This window comes from Anguilla rostrata, chromosome 8 (genome assembly GCF_018555375.3).
Source record: "Anguilla rostrata isolate EN2019 chromosome 8, ASM1855537v3, whole genome shotgun sequence".
In the NCBI taxonomy this organism is placed as follows: domain Eukaryota; kingdom Metazoa; phylum Chordata; class Actinopteri; order Anguilliformes; family Anguillidae; genus Anguilla; species Anguilla rostrata.
The window spans coordinates 50,207,350-50,227,925 of record NC_057940.1 but is presented as its reverse complement, the minus strand read 5'-3'; the positions used below and the strand labels follow the sequence as shown (position 1 = coordinate 50,227,925).

Genomic DNA, 20,576 nt, shown 5'->3' with positions numbered 1-20,576 from the left:
GAATATCAGCCTCGTGTTCTGAAGCGGAGGTTCTGAGACGCCCGACTCTCTCCGTGAAGGAAACGCACCACCTGTTGCCGAGTGAAATTACACGGCGGCAGCGCAGACGAATCTGCGCGGTTTGTCCGCGAACCCGTCATAGCCACGCCCACATTTACAGCGGCCAGGCGTCTCCCTGTATGGAGACAGGGCCGGGAGCTTCCCAAACTGTTTTATACCCCTTTAACAGCCATGGCGGGGGGGGGGGGGGGGTGGTGCTGGCTTTCCCAACCGCTGCTAACACGCAGAGAGTTGCCCAATCAAATGCTGGGAACAGCAGGTTTCGTAATGTAGATGGTCGGTGTAAATGTCAGTAAAAGAGTCTCCTGGTATTCAGCTTTCAAACGGAAAGCTCAGTTTTCACCAATTACAGCAGCTGTTGTGATGAAAGGGGCGGTGCCACCTAGTCTTTAATTGAAACAAAATGGAGTCCCAGATCAGGAGTAACACTGACCCGGGCCCTGTACTCTTAAAGAGTCTCAGACTAGGGCTGTGTCCGAATTCGCCTCCGCACTACTGTGTCCTCAAACTATGTGCTGTCTACTACGCATACTGTCTACTGTTTAGTGCGTATTTTTCAGTATTCTTTGTTGTTTTTCAGTAGACATCCTCCGTGCTATTTTCGACCGTGCTGCGGAAGTTTTGTAAGACGTTCCGCCCTTGCTCACATGTCGCTGTTGTTGTTGAAGGAAACCTTCAGCAAAGCTGCGCCTCATTTTTGAAGCAAAGCTGCATGTCATATTTGTGTGACCAAAATGGTCGCTTCCTTCCTGAAGAGGAACGTACTCAGCGAAACCCCCAGAAATAAGTATGTCACCCTGTGAATTGAAGTACACTATTTAGAGAAAATTTTGCAGACTTAACAACTTTCTCATCCAGCGTACTTAACAGGTATACTCAATAATAGGGAAGTGCGCTGATTTGGCCCAGCTGCTACTGACCTGGTATCAGCCACCGCTGTTCACATCCTAAGCCTGTATTCTATGGGCTAAAAGGCTAAACTGATCTTAGATCTGTACATACACAACTATGTACGGTAGGAACATTTTAAGCCAGCATGCCACTTCCCCAGTAAGACAAGGCTAGCCCCTGTGCTTCTATAGCAACGCTCATTTGCATTTATTTTAATGAGGAAAAGGTGGCATTAGCAAGCTGGGTCAACAGCAGAAGCTTTTAATAAATGCTGTTGTTGTTTTTTTTCCTTCCTCAGCTTGTTTTTCTATGCGTTCTGCTGCAGTAGCAAAACGGTGGCAGTTCGGAACATTAATGATTAAGGAGACGTTCTGAAAAGGCCTAATTTATCGCCCTGCTGAATTGTCCGAAACCGCTTGTCCCTTGTCGGTTGTGCCGGTTGCGATTTTATCAGCTGTTTTTTTAAAATACGGCTTGGCTTGCGCAGTTGTCGCGTGAATGCGAAGCAGATGCCGTCCGCGTGCGAGCGGGAAGACTGACTCCCTCGAACAGCTGTAGCGTAGGCAAATGTGTTTTTCAATCGCAGCGCTTTATCTGGTGGGGGATTTAAAGCAGGAGTGGGGAACCCTTTCCTGGAAAGCTGGAATCTATTCCTGGTTTTTGTTTCCGCCATTTACCCTGGTTTAGGTAGTTAGCTGTAAGCACTGATGCTGGTTCACTTCAGTGAGATTGTTTCACATAGTGGCATAAGTCAGTCTTCAGTTGTCCTTCATGCACCTTTGAATAAATATAGCGCAAACTTCAGGTTTTGTAAACAGCATCATTTCTGTGTTTTTCCTGGCATGAAAAGAGTCTTCTGGCGGTCCTGTCATTGGGCTAGCGCTTGCGGTCGGGATCCAACATTGTTCTCATTCAACTATTTCCTGTTTTCCCTTTTTTCTGCTTTGGTGCTCACCAAAAATTTCTTTATACAGGAAGAACCCTGCATCTGTCTAAGGTAAAGGTTAATGCATCTTGCTCAGGGGTATCATAGCACAACCCTCACCTGGGATTTGAACCTGCAACCTCCTGGTTAGAAGCCCAGGTTCTTATCCACCACATGAACATGACTATGTCACTGTGCTTGACGTCGGCTGATGTCAGGGTTCCATTCCCGATGGTGCAGAAACTCTAGCGGTGATCTATGCGGGTGTAACCCTGGGAAAATGGTCACGCAGCAAATTTCAGTGTTCTTTAACGGATGTGTGTACCTTTAAGAACAGCTGGGCGCTCCGTTTTGCTTGGGAGAGGGAATATAGTGAGAGGAGACGGCCAGTGGGAGCCAAGTGCTTACGCTGCGGTTTAATTCAGGGGTTTAATCGATGGGTCGACGCAGCGTAAATACCTGATTTATGAGCGGAGTTTACTGCTGAACCTGTAACACGGGGAAGAGAGGGGAAGAGAAACATAATTACAGCCTGCGCCACCGTGAGCATTAAAATGCGTCAATAATGAGCCGCCTTCAGCGTTCAAATACACCCATAATGCACCACCTTCACCGTTAAAATACACCCATAATGCACCACCTTCAGCGTTAAAATACACCCATAATGCACCACCTTCAGCGTTAAAATACACCCATAATGCACCACCTTCAGCGTTAAAATACACCCATAATGCACCACCTTCAGCAATGACCCTTTAATGCTTTGAGGTGTAAGTTCACAAATATGTGCTTAGAATGTTCTTAACTGAATATTCTAATGCTGATGTAACAAGACCAGGTCAAAACCTAGTATATGGCTGGACCTAACACACGTGATCCGGCCGACCAATGGTGTAACTTCATAACTCGGCTGACCAATGGTGTAACTTCATCACTCACTCAGTCGCTCAGTCGCAGACATTTGCATTTGTAGGGCTGGCCCCGCTGTTGCAGTCCAGCCAAAAATGGATTTCTAGAACACTGACTTTGAGCTTTGGGAAGAAAAACATTCCAAAAAACCTACTTGTCAAAGGGTTAAAGTAAATCTGTAATATTCCACCTTTAGCATTGACATTAATCAATAATATTTTCTGTTCTCAGTAAAGATCTGCTTGAACATAGCAGAAATAGGAAGCAATGGAGAATACTGTGTGCTAGCATGAGAGACTGAAGTGTAGATGGGGAGTGTGGATAGCACTCTATATGAGTAGTGTACCCTGAAGTGCGCATGACGAGTGCACTTTACAGTGTGGCTGTTTACTGTAGACTGTAGTGTGGATGATTCTTGTCAGCAGCTCTTGTGTGGGAATGTATATGTGGGCGTGTGATCAGCCTGTGCCTCAGAGAGAGAGAGAGAGAGAGAAGGAGGGAGAGAGTGAGAGAGAGAGAAGGAGGGAGGTGGGTGTGCTTGTGGAAAGGCTGGTGGGCAGTGAGCAGGCAATGACTCAATTTGGTAACAAAGTTTAATGTGCAGTTTCTGTGGGAATTTTTGCTTTCATATCAATCAAACTAGACATTCCCTCACTTACTGATAACGCAACACACACACACCTACACACTCTCACACATACACACAGACACACACACGCACACACACACACCTACTCTCTCACACAGACACACAGACACACACACACACACACACCTACACACTCTCACAGACACGCACGCACACACACACTCTCTCACACAGACACACACACACACACACCTATGCACTCTCACACATACACACACACACACACACACACACCTACACACTCTCACACATACACACACACACACACACCTACACACTCTCTCTCTCTCTCACACACACACACACACACACACACACACACACCTACACTCTCACACAGACACACACACACACACACACACCTACACTCTCACACAGACCCACACACACACACACGCACACACACACACCTACACACTCTCACACACAAACACACACACACACACACTCTCTCACACAGACACGCACACACACACACACACACCTATGCACTCTCACACATACACACACACCCACACGCACACACACGCACCTACACACTCTCACACAGACACACACACATACACACACACTCTCACATACACACACACACACACACACGCACCTCACATCACACACACACACACACAACACACTAGCACTCTCACATCACACACACACACACACACACTACACCTCACAGCACACACATAACACACTACCTCTCCTCTCCACACACACACACACACAGGCAGAGTGAGTGAGGAAAAGACAGAAAGAAAGAAAAGACAGTTAGGGGAAAAGGAAGGAACTCCCTCTCTTTCTCTCTCGTCCGTGCGTCTGCCCTCTCTGTCTCATGCGACAGCGCGTGTCGCGAGTCCGTCGAGTCCGTCAGCGTGACTCACCCCCCCCCCGTGTGTGTCACACTGATCATCTTCCCCCCACTGTCTCGGCGGTGAATCAGTTCCTGTTCTGCAGCCACTGACCCTGGGAATGCTGCTCAGTGTTAAATCAACTCTTTGCAGTGGACATTTTAGGGAAATAGTCCCTTTTATGATGTCCCAGGCTATGCCGCGTATGATTGGGCCTCTCGCTGTGCACCACTGAACTAGGAGGCCGTTCAGATCGATGCACGTTCCTTTGCTGACTGGCGCTGTGAAAATAAAGACCGATATTAATAAAGGCTCCGTGATTGGCTGGACGTCACGGCCAATGGGAGTCTTGCTTGGTCTCTGCAACTTCTGTCCCGTTTTGTGCATTTCTAGCCCCCGACTTCTGCAGTTTAGGCTACGTCTAGCGGAGCCGCTATTTTTAGCCACGGGGCCCGGCGCTCTGGAATGTTCAAACTCGGGTATTCGCGGCGTCCGATAAGCTTGGCGGGCGACGGAATGCGTCTCCCGAGACTGCGAGTCCGCCTTTTTTTTTTCCCGCCAAGACGTTTATCGTCGCGTCGTTAAAAGCGCAGCCGGGGGAAGCCGTCCCCCGTCGTTCGGTGAGGTGACGGGCTCTCGGCGTGACCTCGCCGTCCCCGGTCACCGCTCGGCCTCTCGCGGGCGTCGCCGCGGTACCCGCGTGGGTTTTTTCGCGACGCGGCGGCCTCTCTTGAAAACGCCCTTTCGAAGCGCCTGAAGCACGGCTGCCCCGTTGTGCTAATCTGGCGCGGTTTAAAGAGCCCCTCACTCCCGTTTCCTAGGGGTCAAGGAGTCCTTTGGCAGCCTGTGTAACTGAAACAGCGTTGGTTAAGATGCACTCTGAGCCTGTTGGTGTGCGAGTGGCCCGCTTTATCTGTTCCTAAAGACCTGCTGTATGGAAGGTGAGGAGAAGCTCCTGTGTTGCGTAACCACCACCCACCCCACACTCCACCCACATGAACTGCTGAACAGAAGTGTTTGCCCCCCCGACCCACCCACCCACCCACCCACCCACCCTCAAAACATTCGGGGGAATGGACCTGCTCCCCGTCGCGCTCAGTCACACCTCTCACCCTAAACGCCCAGGCTCGCCGGGAAACATCTGCGGTTGTCACGGTAACCATTCAGTCATAGCCGCTATCTCTGTGGCTTCAGGCCTGGATACACCGTCGGGCTCGCCTCTGAAGCTCTTTTTTGGTCGCGATTACAATGGTGACTGTGAGTCACAGCGTGTGTGTGTGTGTGCGTGTGTGTGTGTGTGTGTGTGTGTACCTGTGTGTGAGGAGCCAGGGCTGCTGGGAAGGCTGAGTTCAGTGGTGAAAATGAACAGAAGGGGGTTCTGCTTTTCATCACTAGTGTCTGTCTCCCACACCCTTCCATATTATAACCAGCGCCTCCTCAACACTGAACACCAGGGCCTCCTCAACACACTGAACACCAGGGCCTCCTCAACACACTCAACACCAGGGCCTCCTCAACAAACTCAACACCATGGCTTCCTCAACACTCAACACCAGGGCCTCCTCAACACACTCAACACCAGGGCTTCCTCAACACACTCAACACCAGGGCTTCCTCAACAAACTCAACACCAGGGCCTCCCCAACAAACTCAACACCAGGGCCTCCTCCAGGTGCTGCATAACACACAGGCCTTCCACTTTTGCGATTCCTGAACACAGTCGGTTTCAGCCAGTTCTGCAAAGAAGAACCAAAAACACATGCCTTTTGTTTGTTAGTCAAAGTTAAGGACAAAGTTAAGTTTGAATTCAGCTCTGGGACTTTTGCATTGTCAAACTTATGTGTAATTCCTACATCCATTAAGCGTTCCCAAGGAGGAAGCTATCAGTGAGCACCCAGTCACCTGAACGCTGGATGATATCCTTAGTAGTCTGTGAACACATTTGTGTTTCTTATGTATGTTGATGTCCCACTCTGGCTCTCTTCTGTCTGTGTGACCTCACCCCTGTCTGGTACAAGCATGACAGCGTTCAGAGGAAGTGCTATTTTTGGAACGGTAACGTCAGTGTTTGCTTTAGGGTGACCTCATTGACTCCATACAGGAAGTAGGGGATTTACTAACTTTGGCTGTGAGTTCGTGTATATTTTGCAACAGCTTGCGCCATCCCCGTTTTTATGCTTTGGTTCCAAATTAGCAATGCACAGTCCTGCAGCTCTCGCATTATTGCAGTGTGCTCAGGCGGACACAGATTAGCATGCGTGTCCTTCACATGCTGCTAGCCTGCCGTTCTGTTTCAGCGTGCAGCTCACACGCAGAGCCATGCATCGGTGCTGTTCCAGCATGCAGCTCACCTGCAGAGCCATGCATTGGTGCTGTTTCAGCATGCAGCTCACCAGCAGAGCCATGCATTGGTGTTGTTTCAGCATGCAGCTCACCAGCAGAGCCATGCATTGGATCTCTGTTAAAACATGCAGCTCACCAGCAGAGCCATGCATTGGTGCTGTTTCACCATGCCGCTCACCAGCAGAGCCATGCATTGGTGCTGTTTCAGCATGCAGCTCACCTGCAGAGCCATGCATTGGTGCTGTTTCAGCATGCAGCTCACCAGCAGAGCCATGCATTGGTGCTGTTTCAGCATGCAGCTCACCAGCAGAGCCATGCATTGGTGCTGTTTCAGCATGCAGCTCACCAGCAGAGCCATGCATTGGTGTTGTTTCAGCATGCAGCTCACCTGCAGAGCCATGCATTGGGGCTGTTTCAGCATGCAGCTCACCAGCAGAGCCATGCATTGGGGCTGTTTCAGCATGCAGCTCACCTGCAGAGCCATGCATTGGTGCTGTTTCAGCATGCAGCTCACCAGCAGAGCCATGCATTGGGGCTGTTTCAGCATGCAGCTCACCAGCAGAGCCATGCATTGGTGTTGTTTCAGCATGCAGCTCACCAGCAGAGCCATGCATTGGTGTTGTTTCAGCATGCAGCTCACCTGCAGAGCCATGCATCAGTGCTGTTTCAGCATGCAGCTCACCTGCAGAGCCATGCATCAGTGCTGTTTCAGCATGCAGCTCACCTGCAGAGCCATGCATTGGTGCTGTTTCAGCATGCAGCTCACCTGCAGAGCCATGCATTGGTGCTGTTTCAGCATGCAGCTCACCAGCAGAGCCATGCATTGGATCTCTGTTAAAACATGCAGCTCACCAGCAGAGCCATGCATTGGTGCTGCTTCACCATGCCGCTCACCAGCAGAGCCATGCATTGGTGCTGTTTCACCATGCCGCTCACCAGCAGAGCCATGCATTGGTGCTGTTCCAGCATGCAGCTCACTAAGGCCTAAGGTCTTCACTTGACATATGCACACAAGTCAATTTTATTATGAGCCCGCTGCAGTTTCTATAGCCTAAATGCGCAAATGAATAAAGCACTTTCTCGTGGAAGTCATTTGCCACAGCTCGGCATTTATTAATCACAATAATAGGGAAATGATTGTAGGAAATCCCTGTTTATTTCTTAAAACAAAAACTATTCAAACGGCTAATACCTGTAGCCTAAAGCAACATAAATTGCTTACTCCGTTTAGTTTGTTTAACTTCCTTCATCATCCAATTTTATCAAAATCTTCAGAACAGAAAGGAAACATAGCCTGCCATGGGAACATTACTTAGCCTAAATTGTTAGCTGACTAGATCTGTTGAACGAAGTGAAAAAAGAGACTGGCTCGCGAGGCTAGCTGACCCATAGACATATGTCTATGAGCTGACAAGTAACGTTAGGTGTCCATGGAGCTGAAAGTATCACCACAGGTTATTGGCAAGGAAAACCACCTGTGTGGTTACGTTTTTTGTTGACAGGAAGTAACGTTAGCACAGGAAATGAACTTTGCGTGCATGAACATGATTCGCCGCATGAAATTAAAGCCGGTATATTCATGTTAATTACAAAACGCGGGATCCAAAACTAATATTTGAATGATCAAATTTAGGTTCGAACTTAAAAAAAAAAAAAAAAAGATTTTGAATGGTTTTCGAACTTCGAATATTTTAGCCCTACAGCTCACCAGTGCAGCCTTGCATTGGATCTCTGTTAAAACATGCAGCTCACACGCAGAGCCATGCACTGGAGCTTGCCAGACAATTTGATTTCATTTTTTGTGTGATTTCAGTAATAATGCAATATATATTTTTCTGAAAATACACTACTGTGAAGTATATATTTTATTATATTGTCATTAAAATGCACATATTTGCAGTATATTGATTTTTACACAATATATTGTAAATACAATATGGTAGTATACAGTGTAGTGTAGTATATATTCTCATTCAGTACTGCGATGATCTGAATACAAAACCATTTGAAATTGCATCCCTGATATACAGTATGAGCAAGAACTCATATGCCTAGTACATACCATTCATTTAGAGAGAGAACTTGCGCACAGTGGTGAATCGCCAAATATCAGCTGAATATCACACTGGCTGAAATCGCATTAATTGCACTGCCTACAATGTTAGCCATTAACGCAGTTCCTATTGGACAGTTTATACTGTTCAGTGAGAATTAGGTTTCTCACACTGTGGTGCAATGGGTATCACTGTCGCCTCACAGCGAGAAGCTCCATTTCCAGCCCGGGCCTTTCTCTGTGCCGTTTGCATGTCCGCGTGGGTTTCCTCTGGTTTCCTCACACAAACTATGCAGGTCGGTTAATTGGGAGACTCCAGGTATGGGTGTGTGAGTGAGTCAATGGTGTGTGCCCTGTGATGGACTGGTGGCCTGTCCAGGGTGTATTCCTGCCTCTCGCCCAATGCATGCTGGGATAGGCTCCAGCACCCTGTGGGTACATACTACACTACACATTTGTATCACTATACTGTATTTACAGCATATTGTGTAAAAACCAATATACTGCAAATACGTGGAGTTTAATGGATGTATGGACACAGTGGTGGAACCGGTGGATGCTGTCAAAGCCACGAAAAGGGTATTTCAACTGGCCTCCCACAGGTAAGCTGTTATTCCGCTGTGATAATCTCCGATTTGGCAGAAATGGGGGGGTCTGCCGTCTGTTGTTGGTAGAGCGGTTTATGTTAAGCAAACGTCTGTAAACAAGATTAAAGACATCTTAATACGTGGATATCCCACAGCTGTGCACGAGCATTTAGGGCTTTAGGGGAGTTTCCCTCAAACGGTGCAGTTTGCGTGAAATCAGAGTCCATTTTGGCTCAGTGTTCAAAGTGCTGTGTCTGAGGACTTCCCTGACAGCCCACAGATGGGCCCTGGGAGAGAGCCAATCACTGGCCTGGAATCAGTTGGTATTTTTTCCCCCTGCTTTTACTCCCAATTAATCGTGTTTGTGCCTTAAGGAACATAGTTTATTAAGTTCAGCGGGTCGCCACAGTTAACTTGGTGAAATTTGGCCAAGCATTGGGTTTGAGTCTGTCTCAGAAACAAGGCTTCCCCCCAACAAACCACAGAAATGAATCAAAAACGGGAATCGAATCAACGGACGCTGATCAGAAATTCTTTTCTCTTGTCTTCGCGGTTATCTTGAAAGGACAGAGGACAGACCCTGGCACAGTTGGCAGTTATTTCGCCATGGCAACAGACGGCAGGCCCAGACGCGCAAGCTGCCGCACCAGCCTCTTCCTAAATCTGCCGCCCTCAGATAAACCCCCAGCACCGGGGACCTTAACACACCCCCCTGTCCCACCAGGCCTACCTACCTCAACACTACTCATTCTGATCATTAACCCACTGAAGAGTAGGTTTATCGGAATGTTTTTCCAACATTCTAAATCAGTGTTCTAGAACTCCAGCGGCGATTGTTACATCAGCACCAGAATGTTCAGTTAAGAACATTCTCATCTCATATTTGTGATCTCACAACTTAAAGGGTTAAAGGGAGTTTTTATGAGGGAGTGTTCTGCCCACGCCTACACATATCAGCCCCCCTCCACACACCCACACACACACACACACACCCCCCCACACACACACACACACACACACCCCCCACACACGCACAGTCGAAAGGACGTCTAGTGAAAGAGAGGTGTCATTTTACAGAAGTGAAAACAACCCCATTCAAGCTGCAGCCGCTTCCAGCACAATACGCACCACTTTCCTGCCATTTTGATGCCATTTATTTTGTGTTCTCAGTTTGCCAGCATAGCGACATAATAGCGCATTATGTAATCAAATGCCTGTGTGCCCTAAAGAGGCTCCACACCAACGTGTTTTCCAAGGTGAAAACTTTAGGTGCACACTAATGCATCTCAATTAGCATACGTGCTCCTAAATTATTTTTTATAGTTAGCACACATCACTTTACAGAAGCAAATGCTCCTAAATTGGGAACACTGTAGAGCCCTTGTTCTTTAATAGGGAAAATAACAGTTATGCAGGTAGAAGCGTTGACTTACACATAGCCTGTGAGCAAGTGATAATGACTATGAGTTGGCAGATGGCAGAACACCCAGCTGCAGTCCTCAAACGTCTCTTTGGTTCCAGAAAATGGACGCTGTTTTGCTTGTGCTTTACCTCTTAGGCAGAGGCCGAGGTGGTGTTCGTGTGTCGTGTTGAACGGTTGGGTTAAAATTGCGAAGTGTCTGGAAATAACCTTTTTTTTTGGCTGGACCGCAACAGGGGTCTGCCTGTTTGGCCATATACTAGGTTTTAACCTGGTCTTGTTTATTAAGCTCTCTCATTGGACTTGATCATACAGCTGTGGGTGCTTTTGTTATGATTCAGGGCATCCTTTCATTGTGATTTTGGGCGTCATTCCGTTATTATTTGGAGTATCCTTCCGTTATTGTTTGGGACATCGTTTCGTTGTGATTTGGGCATTGTTTCGTTGCGATTTGGGGCATCGTTTCGATGTCATTTGGGGCATCGTTTCGTTGTGATTTGGGACATATTTTTCATTGTTGTCTTTGTATGTTGCTTCCCCTTATTCCTCTGACTTCTCCTGTTGCCACCCTGGTCGTTATTCCTGGCAGTGCGGTTGTTATTGCAAGCGATGTGGTACTCAGAGGTCAGCAGGAGTTTGCAGACATTTCTCCTGAAGGTAGTGTGTGTGAACGGGCTGAGCATGCTGTGGGGACAGGGATAGGGGACGGACACTGAAGAAGGGGGCAGCATCACTGATTTAAACGTGTCTGCTAAATGACTCTTCTGCAACGCTGTTTATGGTGGAGCTCCCAAAAATGATGTAGGCTAATATTCAGTGATCTAAAGATCTAATACACCCACACATGCACACACACACACACACACACACACACACACACTCTCTCTCTCTATCTCTCTGTCTCTCTCTCACACACATACACACACTCCTGCTGCTTTGTCTCCCCTCACACGGCCTGGTGTTTTTATTAACCACGCTCCCCAGTGATGCTCACTCACCGGCTGGGCAGCACTGAGCTCTGACTGCCTTCTTGATCCACCCCCTCCCCCCCACGCCCTACCCCCACCTCCACCCCTCATTACCACGCCGAGCTCTCTCCCCCCAACCCCACGTACCATAGCACAAAAGCTCCCCACCCCCCACCCCACGTCTCACCACGCTGGCAGAGAGCCCCTCCCACCCCACGTACCACAGCTACAAGCCCTCCACCCCTCATACCACGCCGAGCCCCACCCCCAACCCCACGTTACCACAGCGTACAGAGAGCCCCCCCCCACCCCACGTTACCACAGCGACAGAGAGCCCCACCCACGTTACCACGCCTCAGCCGCACCCCTACGTGACAGGCCCATCTGTCTCTGCCAGGGGCCTCATAGACAGGGAACCCCAGCCCTCTGCACTGTACTACCCTGCTACACACACACACAGACACACACACACCACACACACATACACACACATTCACACACACATACACACACACACGCACGCACGCACGCACGCACGCACACGCACACACACACACACACATACATGCACACACACCCGCATGCACACACTAACACACACAAACGCAAACACACCCACTGACACAGTCTGGAATGTGCTTGCGTGTGTAAGCGTGGGTATGTACGTGTAAAATTATTTAACCTAGAGATTTAAACAGACACGTGTGCGAGTGACAGACACACCCTTCCTCTCTCTGCTACCTCTTTTTGGTCTCAGTGTCACTGCTGTCACTTTGCTGTCTCGCCAGCGAGCGCTAAATAAAACCCACCGTGACCCTCCTCTCCTTTTTTCCCCCCCCTTTCTTTTGTCTCTCCGTCATGTCGCTCAGTCCCGCAGCTGTGTGGTCTGAATGCGTTCCTCCATCTGTCTGCCCTCCCCCCCCCCCCCGCCCCAGACACCCCGAAATCTCATTCTGTCAGTCACTCTTCAGAAGGCTGTGCTTTCAGTGGGTGGACCCGGTGTACAGGGCTCTGCTTCCCCTCAGGCAGGGGGCTGTAATGACTGGGTGGGGGGGTGGTGGCGGGGGGGGGGTGGGGGGTGTGTGGCGGTCCGACCGCCGGCAGGCTGGGTCAGGAGGGGTTCAGCCGGCGAAGGCGCTGACCGTGAACAGAGCAGATTACCCAGCAGGCTGTGAACGCGGCCCGCTGACGCCACGGCAACCCAAACACCCCCAACATCTGAGCGGGGTCAGGGAAATAGAGCAGTGTGGTGTAGTACACACACGTATGCACTAACACACACACACTAACACATATACACACACACACACACAGGCATACACTAACGTACACACGCACGCACACTCTAACACATTACACACACATATACACAAACACAGACATACACTAACACATGCACACACACACACTAACGCATTACACATACATATACATTAACACACACGCACACACAGGCATACACTAACGCACACACGCACGCACACTCTAACACATTACACACACATATACACAAACACAGACATACACTAACACATGCACACACACACACTAACGCATTACACATACATATACATTAACACACACACGCACACACATGCACAATAACACATTACACACACATATACACAGACACATACACACAGGCATACACTAACGCATGCACACACACACACTAACGCATTACACATACATATACATTAACACACACGCACACACAGGCATACACTAACGCACACACGCACGCACACTCTAACACATTACACACACATATACACAAACACACACACAGGCATACACTAGCACATTACACACACATATACACAGACACATACACACAGGCATACACTAACACACTACACTCACACACACATTGTACACACATACACAGACATACACTAACCCATTACACTCAAAACATATGTTCACATACGCACACACACAGACATACACTAACACACACACTAACACACTACACTCACACACACATTACACACACACATAGATGCACACACACACAGACACTAACACACTACACTTACACACACACGCACGCACGCGCTCACACACACTCCTCTCTCTGGGGAGCAGTTGGACAGTAATTGAGGCAGAGCCCTCCTAATGGCAGGGCAGGGTTAACGAGGGAGGTCCCCGCGGTGCACGCGCAGGTCCCTGTACACGAGGAGACGCGTTTCCGTAGCGACTACATTAACGCTGACCTCAGCGGGGAGTCTCAGATACGTGCAGGTATTACACACTGTTCATTTTCTGTGATGTGAATTATTTATTTCAGAAGCTGGATCCATTTTTCTTCGTCACGATAATGACAATGATAGTAATGACCGGGTAAATATTTTATGTGTCCTCCGCCACATTATTAGCATGTTCAATCAATGTAAGAGCATTCGCCGATTATTGATTAAATGTTAGACTCCAGTTGTGAAGCGTCTTTCAGCAACCAAACGCTCTCTGTCCAGAGCTATCAGTAAATAAAACCTGGACCCTATTGAACTCCCAGTGGGAGAAGGTGAGAGACTCAAAGGCCAAAGGTAAAAATGAAAGAAAATGAAAACAAGATGAAGCGGTTCGGAGAAGCTGTGAAATATGTCAAGGACCGCCAAAAAAAAAAAACCTGCCTCTCCCCCATAACCCCTTGCTGTGTGGAGTCGGCGAGCAGTGGGCCGATGGGCGCTGGGAATCGGAGTCTTAGCGGACGCTAGCGCGGCGTCGTAGACGAACCTCCAGAACCCCGCGGCGTTTCGTTTTTTCCGCCCACGAGTTCCGTCCGGCGCCGCGACCCGCTGCTCCCCCACCCCCCCCCCCGCGCGCGCGTGGGAGACGCGAGAGCACCGACGCTCCCGTCAAAGCGACGGGAACGCGCCGTTTCGCTACGAGCTTCCGTTAGCGGCTAATTCATGCGCCGTTAGCCTTTATATCGGCTGCGATGCGCTGGTGCAGCCGATGCGCTCCCCGCGCAGATGGCTTTGGCATGGGGGCTGCCGGGACGCGTTGATGACGCTGCGTTTGACGGCGCTGATTAATGTAGCCCTCTGCTGCCAGCCGCATCCGCGCAGGGGACTCTGCCGCGATTCCGCTCGATTATGGTTGTTTCCCTTTTGCACTTTGCAATTTCTGTGAAGTCACAAGCATACAGTGAGTCAGACGATGCGATGTGCTTTCCCCGTGCAGCTAAAGCCAGCAGCTTGCTCAGGGCCATGACTGTCACCCGTCTAGGATTTGAACTGGCAACCCCCCTGCTTAGGATCATGCGCTTATTGTACGTGGCTTTAGACAAAAGTGTCTGCCTAATAAATGTAATGTAATGTAATGTAATGGATGTAATGGATCACAGTTCTCCGACCACTGTGCCACGTGTTTTTTTTATAAGGGGCATTTGAAATGGCTCAAGCCTGAACGTGGTCAAAGATTTGGGAGAAATCTTGGCCGTTAAAGTCTAAAGATGGCGCAGACTCAATAAGGAGAAAAAGAAAAAATGTTTGAAACCATTTTGACTCCCTGCGAGCGGGGGACTGTCTGAGGAGTGAGGGCCCGTCCGACCGGTGCGCGCTCACGCCGCGGAGTCTGCAGATGTCACACAAAACTCTCTCCGGGCCCGCGGGGGCCCAGTCGCTCGGAAGTCTGTCCCGTTTCCAACTCCAAAATAATCCACGCCCGTCTGTCAGACCCCCCCCCCTCCCCCCCAGAGTGAAAATACGAATGTCCCTCAGCCGGCGCTCGCCAGCTTGAAATAGGGGGGAGGCCAAAAGAAAACGCCCCCCTCTAAACCTCGAGAAGCTCAGGGACTTTCTTACAGTTCACCGGAGAATCCCCCGCCCACAGCTGTGACCTTGTTCTGGCGGTTTGCTGGCTGTTTGCTAGCGATTTGCTAGCGGTTTGCTCGCTGTGCGCTCGCGGTTTGCTAGGAGTTTGCTAGCGGCTCGTGCTTCCCTTCACATTGAAGCCCTTATTAGCGTATTAGCAGATATTAGCTTAAGCTGTGCTGTTGTTGTGATGCAGTGCGTCGGATTATCGTTTTAATATGTGTCATATGTATCTGTCCCTGTCAAATAAACAACAGATTTTCAAAAAATTTGAAGAACTGTAATGGCATTGGGGAAAAGACTCACAGTGTCATGTTTAGGACTGTTATTTGGGTAATGAGTGAATTTGGATTTTAAGGAACCAAGTAGGGGGTCAGTGTTAGTTTTGCTCTGATATTTTTTTTGTCAGGCAGTAACTGAAATTTTACTGAAGGGCGTAAGCGCTAAAGAGAGTAATGTTTCCAGCATTCCGCATTTACATTAAACAGACCTGACAGTGCTAAGAGGAATCCGCTGCTCGCTGATAATATTCTTCTGTCTTGCTAAAGAGTAAGATAAGGGTTTAGAAAGGAGGTGAAAACTCTGTGCTTTTAAAAAACGTTACTCCCTTAATCGCAATATCTTGAGCCTCTGCTTTGCCTGCACTCTACCCAGAATTCAGTGGGGGTCTGCGCTATGCCCGTTTCACACTGCTCTCAACCGTGACCCGCTCACAGGAAGTTGTCAATCAGCCATTTTATGGCCCTGCACTCCGAGCTGTCCCAGGGCGCTGGACGATTAGACGGTCGGATGCAGATTACAGGAAAAGGCCTGTCACTCAGGGAAGATGGGCGGTCTTTACCGCAAGACCGAAAACCTGGATATCAGATAAGTCTCTATAGAACTTTCTAGCGAACAGCTGTGTGAAACCTGAAGGGCATCCTGTAGGGGTGTAGTGTGTTATCTACGGAACATCAGCGGAACCTTCTAGTCTAGTGACAGGGCTCTTGAACAAGCCTTCTTTCCTCTTAGGCATTCGTTGAAGGTTCAGTAAGTTCAGCTCCATCACAACGCAATGGTTCCTGTCCACTGAACTGAAGCAGAACTCGGACGGAAGCCCTGCAAACTCTGAGACTGTGATCTGGGCATTTCGGCACACCTTTCAAAACTCAAAATACAAAAATACAATACATTTCCCTCTTGCTGGTGCTGTTGTCTGTGCTCCTACTTTCTGTTGCAACTAAACCCCAACCCCCACCCGACAGGCCTGGCTTCTCTGAAACAGGAAGGCGTCTTGATTTACTTCCTGTACAGGATGTCAGCAGTGCAGGCCGTTTGAAAATGTTTCACCCCCTCCAAAAGGAAAGCAATTAACGAATATAAATAATGAAAGCGTTCAGGCAAACACTGAGGGCACATGAAGGGTCTTTAACCTTTTAACATCCTCCAGCAGTGCCACAAAGCAGAGGCCTAGGGGATTTATTACATTCCGACGACCCTGAGGGTTTCCTTTTGGGATCGCGACCGTCGGCATTTCGAAGCTGTGAAGCCGTCGAAGTGTATGACATCACCGGCCGGGCGCTGGTGCAGAATTTCTTCTTTCCCGTTTGAGTTTGTGCTTTTTGCTGCCAGCGTTTGCACGGGCGCTGGTTTCGAGTGCCTGTTTTCGCACCGTACCTTCGGGGGGAACCGAAACCACGTGACTGTCCCGGAAACCACACCCGGGCCTCCGTTTTTGACCTGATCCGGTCCCCGCTACAGGCACTGTATGCCTGGAAACAGACTGGGGCCCTGCTCTCGCACACTCCGCCCCCTCACTGTGACCTCACAATGCCTTGGGAGGAGCCCCTGCCTTGCATTGCCATGGTTTGTTTGTGATGCAATAGCATGATTGTGGTGTGGGAGCTTGATTGTGATGCGATAGCTTGATTAAATGTTAGTTGCTGAATCTTGATTTGGTGCTATAAATATGTTTTGGGGGAGGTGGTATCGGCACACTGCGATGGGACGTGTCTGGGACTGTACGTCTCCATAGCGATGGCTTTTTGTAGTCCACTGGAATTGCACTGTAATTGCCTGTGCCGCCAATCTCGTTTCAGACATCTGGGGGCGGGGGAAATTGGTTAATAAGCAAGTCAATGACAGATGCTTTAATTTATGGTCGGTTGGTAACAACTACAGCTGCCACAAGAACAGCTTAAGACAAAAGACTGAACACTTTAAAGAATTTTACCATCGTACTCAAATACGTTACTTTCAACTTTTTTTTCTTTTTCTTCACTATTTTTGTTCTCTGTGATTTCAAATTCAGGCGTGTTCTGGCATTAAAGTATGTTTTATCTTCTTACTCTCCCTCCCTCTCTTCTCTTCTCTCTCTCTTTCTCTCTCTCTCTGTTTGGCTTATTGCTGTGATGGTGCAACTGTAGTCTGCTATGATAATCAAGCAGAGGGAGACATAGAGAGGGGGAGGGGGAGAGAGAGAAGAAGGGAGAGATGGAGGCAGGAGAGGGAGAGAGAAAGAGGCAGAGAACAAAGGAGAGCGAGAGAAGAAGGGAGAGATGAAGAGATGGAGAGAGAGAGACAGAGAGACTCTCACTCAGTGCATACTGCTGGTCTATTGGGGATGGTACAGTAGGGTGCACTGGGGCAGCCTGATTAAAGGTATGGTCACTGGTCTGGGAAAAAAATCCATTTTGCTAAGTCTGGACCTGTTGACACTGCCCATCAAACCCAGTGGTCTGGAGTAAGCCACTCTGTGTGTCTAATTGGAGTGTTCTTTTGGGAAGAGGGAGACCTTTGACCTTCAAGAAAGCTCTCGGGAAGGGGCGTTAGCGACAGACACCTGAACTCAGCTATTTGCCGTTATCTTCGGCGTACAAGTCAACGCAAGCCTTGGCTTTTTGTCGCGATCGCAGTTCGCCCTTGTCGATTATTTGGTGACTCCGGTGCTCGCCAAACCCGCGTTTGAGGAGAGACAATAAAAGATGGCTTTTATTTTTTTTTGTAACTCGGCGTTAAGAAGACATGTCGATTGAATCCCGGCCAAGGTTACAGAACAGGGCTGTCGAGCTTGGTTGCTATGGCTACAGGCTGCCTTGCTCCTGTGTCTGTTCTCACCTTGCATTAGTTGGTCTGCTCCTTCAGTTAGTGAAATTGTTCCAACGGATTTCACCCTTTTTACTTCCAGAGGTCCACATGAGTGTAATGCCCAATTTATTTAGCACATGGTAAAACCTCGAGAAGAAACAAAATGTACCTCAAGAAGAAAATAAACAGAAAGGGGAGGTGAAGGGAATGTTCTTAACTGAACATTCTAATGCTGATGTAATGATCACTACTGGTAGCTGAAAGCAAATGGAGTTCTAGAACACTGACTTAGAATTTTGAAGAAAAAAAACAAATTCTAATAAACATACTCTTCAAAGAGTTAAAGACCAACCAGATGGGCTGTTCCAACATTTCTTTCATCTACGTTATTCTTATCTACCAGAAGGTTCTGGTTTTCAATGTTGCCGTTTCCCCCCTCACAAATCTACTGAAGCAAGTTGACATCGCGTTTCATCGACCCAAACTCATATTTCAGATTTGTATCACTGCCATTTGTTCAAAACCACAGTGCTGCACCCGTTGAAAGATAGTCTGAAACACCTTTCGATAGTAATGGATGTCTCTCTTATACCAGTACCTTACAGACAGTGCTGTTATATTCCAAAATGGAGTCTGCACCACTCCAATAGCTTGCACCCTGGAAATGAACATTTATGTACGCTCCATTCAGCGCTGTCCCCAATATGTCAGCTTTTGCCAGCTCTCTGTGCTAGCGGCTGTAGATGCTAACCTGCGCTGAAACTCTTGTGTTTTGCGTCATCGGTACGGTGCGCGCGGCGGCTGGGCACACCTCTGTGTTATCTAGAGCGCTTCCAAATGCACCGTGGCGGTAATCCTCTTCAGTGACCGTCATGTGAGCTCCAGTTCCCAAATCCAAGAAAAATCCGATGTCTGCATTTTGAGCGGTGACTGTCTCATCTGTTGCGTTCTGTGCGGATTCTGGTGGTAACCCCGAATTTCCATCCTTTTTTTTCTCCCTCCCATGCAGAATAAAGAGAAGGAAAGAATGAAAGAGCGAGAGAAGGAGGCGAGAGAGAGGGAGGCGAGGTACAGCAACGGCCATCTCTTCACCTCCCTCACTGTTTCGGGGACCACGCTGTGCTCCGCCTGCAACAAGAGCATCACGGCCAAGGAGGCCCTCAGCTGCCCTAGTGAGTAAACTACAGCTTTACAGCAGCCCTAGTGAGTAAACTACAGCTTTACAGCAGCCCTAGTGAGTAAACTACAGCTTTACAGCAGCCCTAGTGAGTAAACTACAGCTTTACAGCAGCCCTAGTGAGTGAACTATAGCTTTACAGCAGCCCTAGTGAGTAAACTATAGCTTTACAGCAGCCCTAGTGAGTAAACTATAGCTTTACAGCAGCCCTAGTGAGTAAACTATAGCTTTACAGCAGCCCTAGTGAGTAAACTACAGCTTTACAGCAGCCCTAGTGAGTAAACTACAGCTTTACAGCAGCCCTAGTGAGTAAACTATAGCTTTACAGCAGCCCTAGTGAGTAAACTATAGCTTTACAGCAGCCCTAGTGAGTAAACTACAGCTTTACAGCAGCCCCTGTGAGTAAACTACAGCTTTACAGCAGCCCTAGTGAGTAAACTACAGCTTTACAGCAGCCATAGTGAGCTACGTTCAGCTTTACAGCAGCCCTAGGGAGTAAACTACAGCTTTACAGCAGCCCCAGTGAGTAAAGTTCTGCTTTACTGCAGCCCTAAAGATTTCCCCTCACAGAGGGTGAAGTGCAACAGTATAGTTGCCCTAATGAGTGCCTGTACACTGGTGCGGCCACACAGAGAGGCCGTGTGGGTGGCCGAGCGGGAGAGAGAGGGAGAGGGTGGAGCTTTGGGCTGGAACACAATCACACACAGTTCTAGTGTTGAGGAAAATGCTGTCTGTGCTTCCTGCTTGGGGCTTGGGGCTTCACACACCCACACACACCACCCCACACATGCACACACACACACACACAGACTCACACACACACACACACACGCACACACGCACACACACACACACACAC

The 20,576-nt window shown here is 48.8% G+C and overlaps 1 protein-coding gene across 2 annotated transcripts in view; it reads left to right on the top strand.

The window, feature by feature from the left end:
• arhgef1a (Rho guanine nucleotide exchange factor (GEF) 1a) overlaps window positions 1–20,576 on the top strand; it is an 81,020-nt gene that overhangs the window by 35,383 nt on the left and 25,061 nt on the right. For both annotated transcript variants that reach the window (XM_064348557.1, XM_064348555.1), the window contains one exon: window positions 19,550–19,712. In XM_064348557.1, the coding sequence (XP_064204627.1) occupies window positions 19,550–19,712 (163 nt within the window). The remainder of the gene's footprint in view (window positions 1–19,549; window positions 19,713–20,576) is intronic.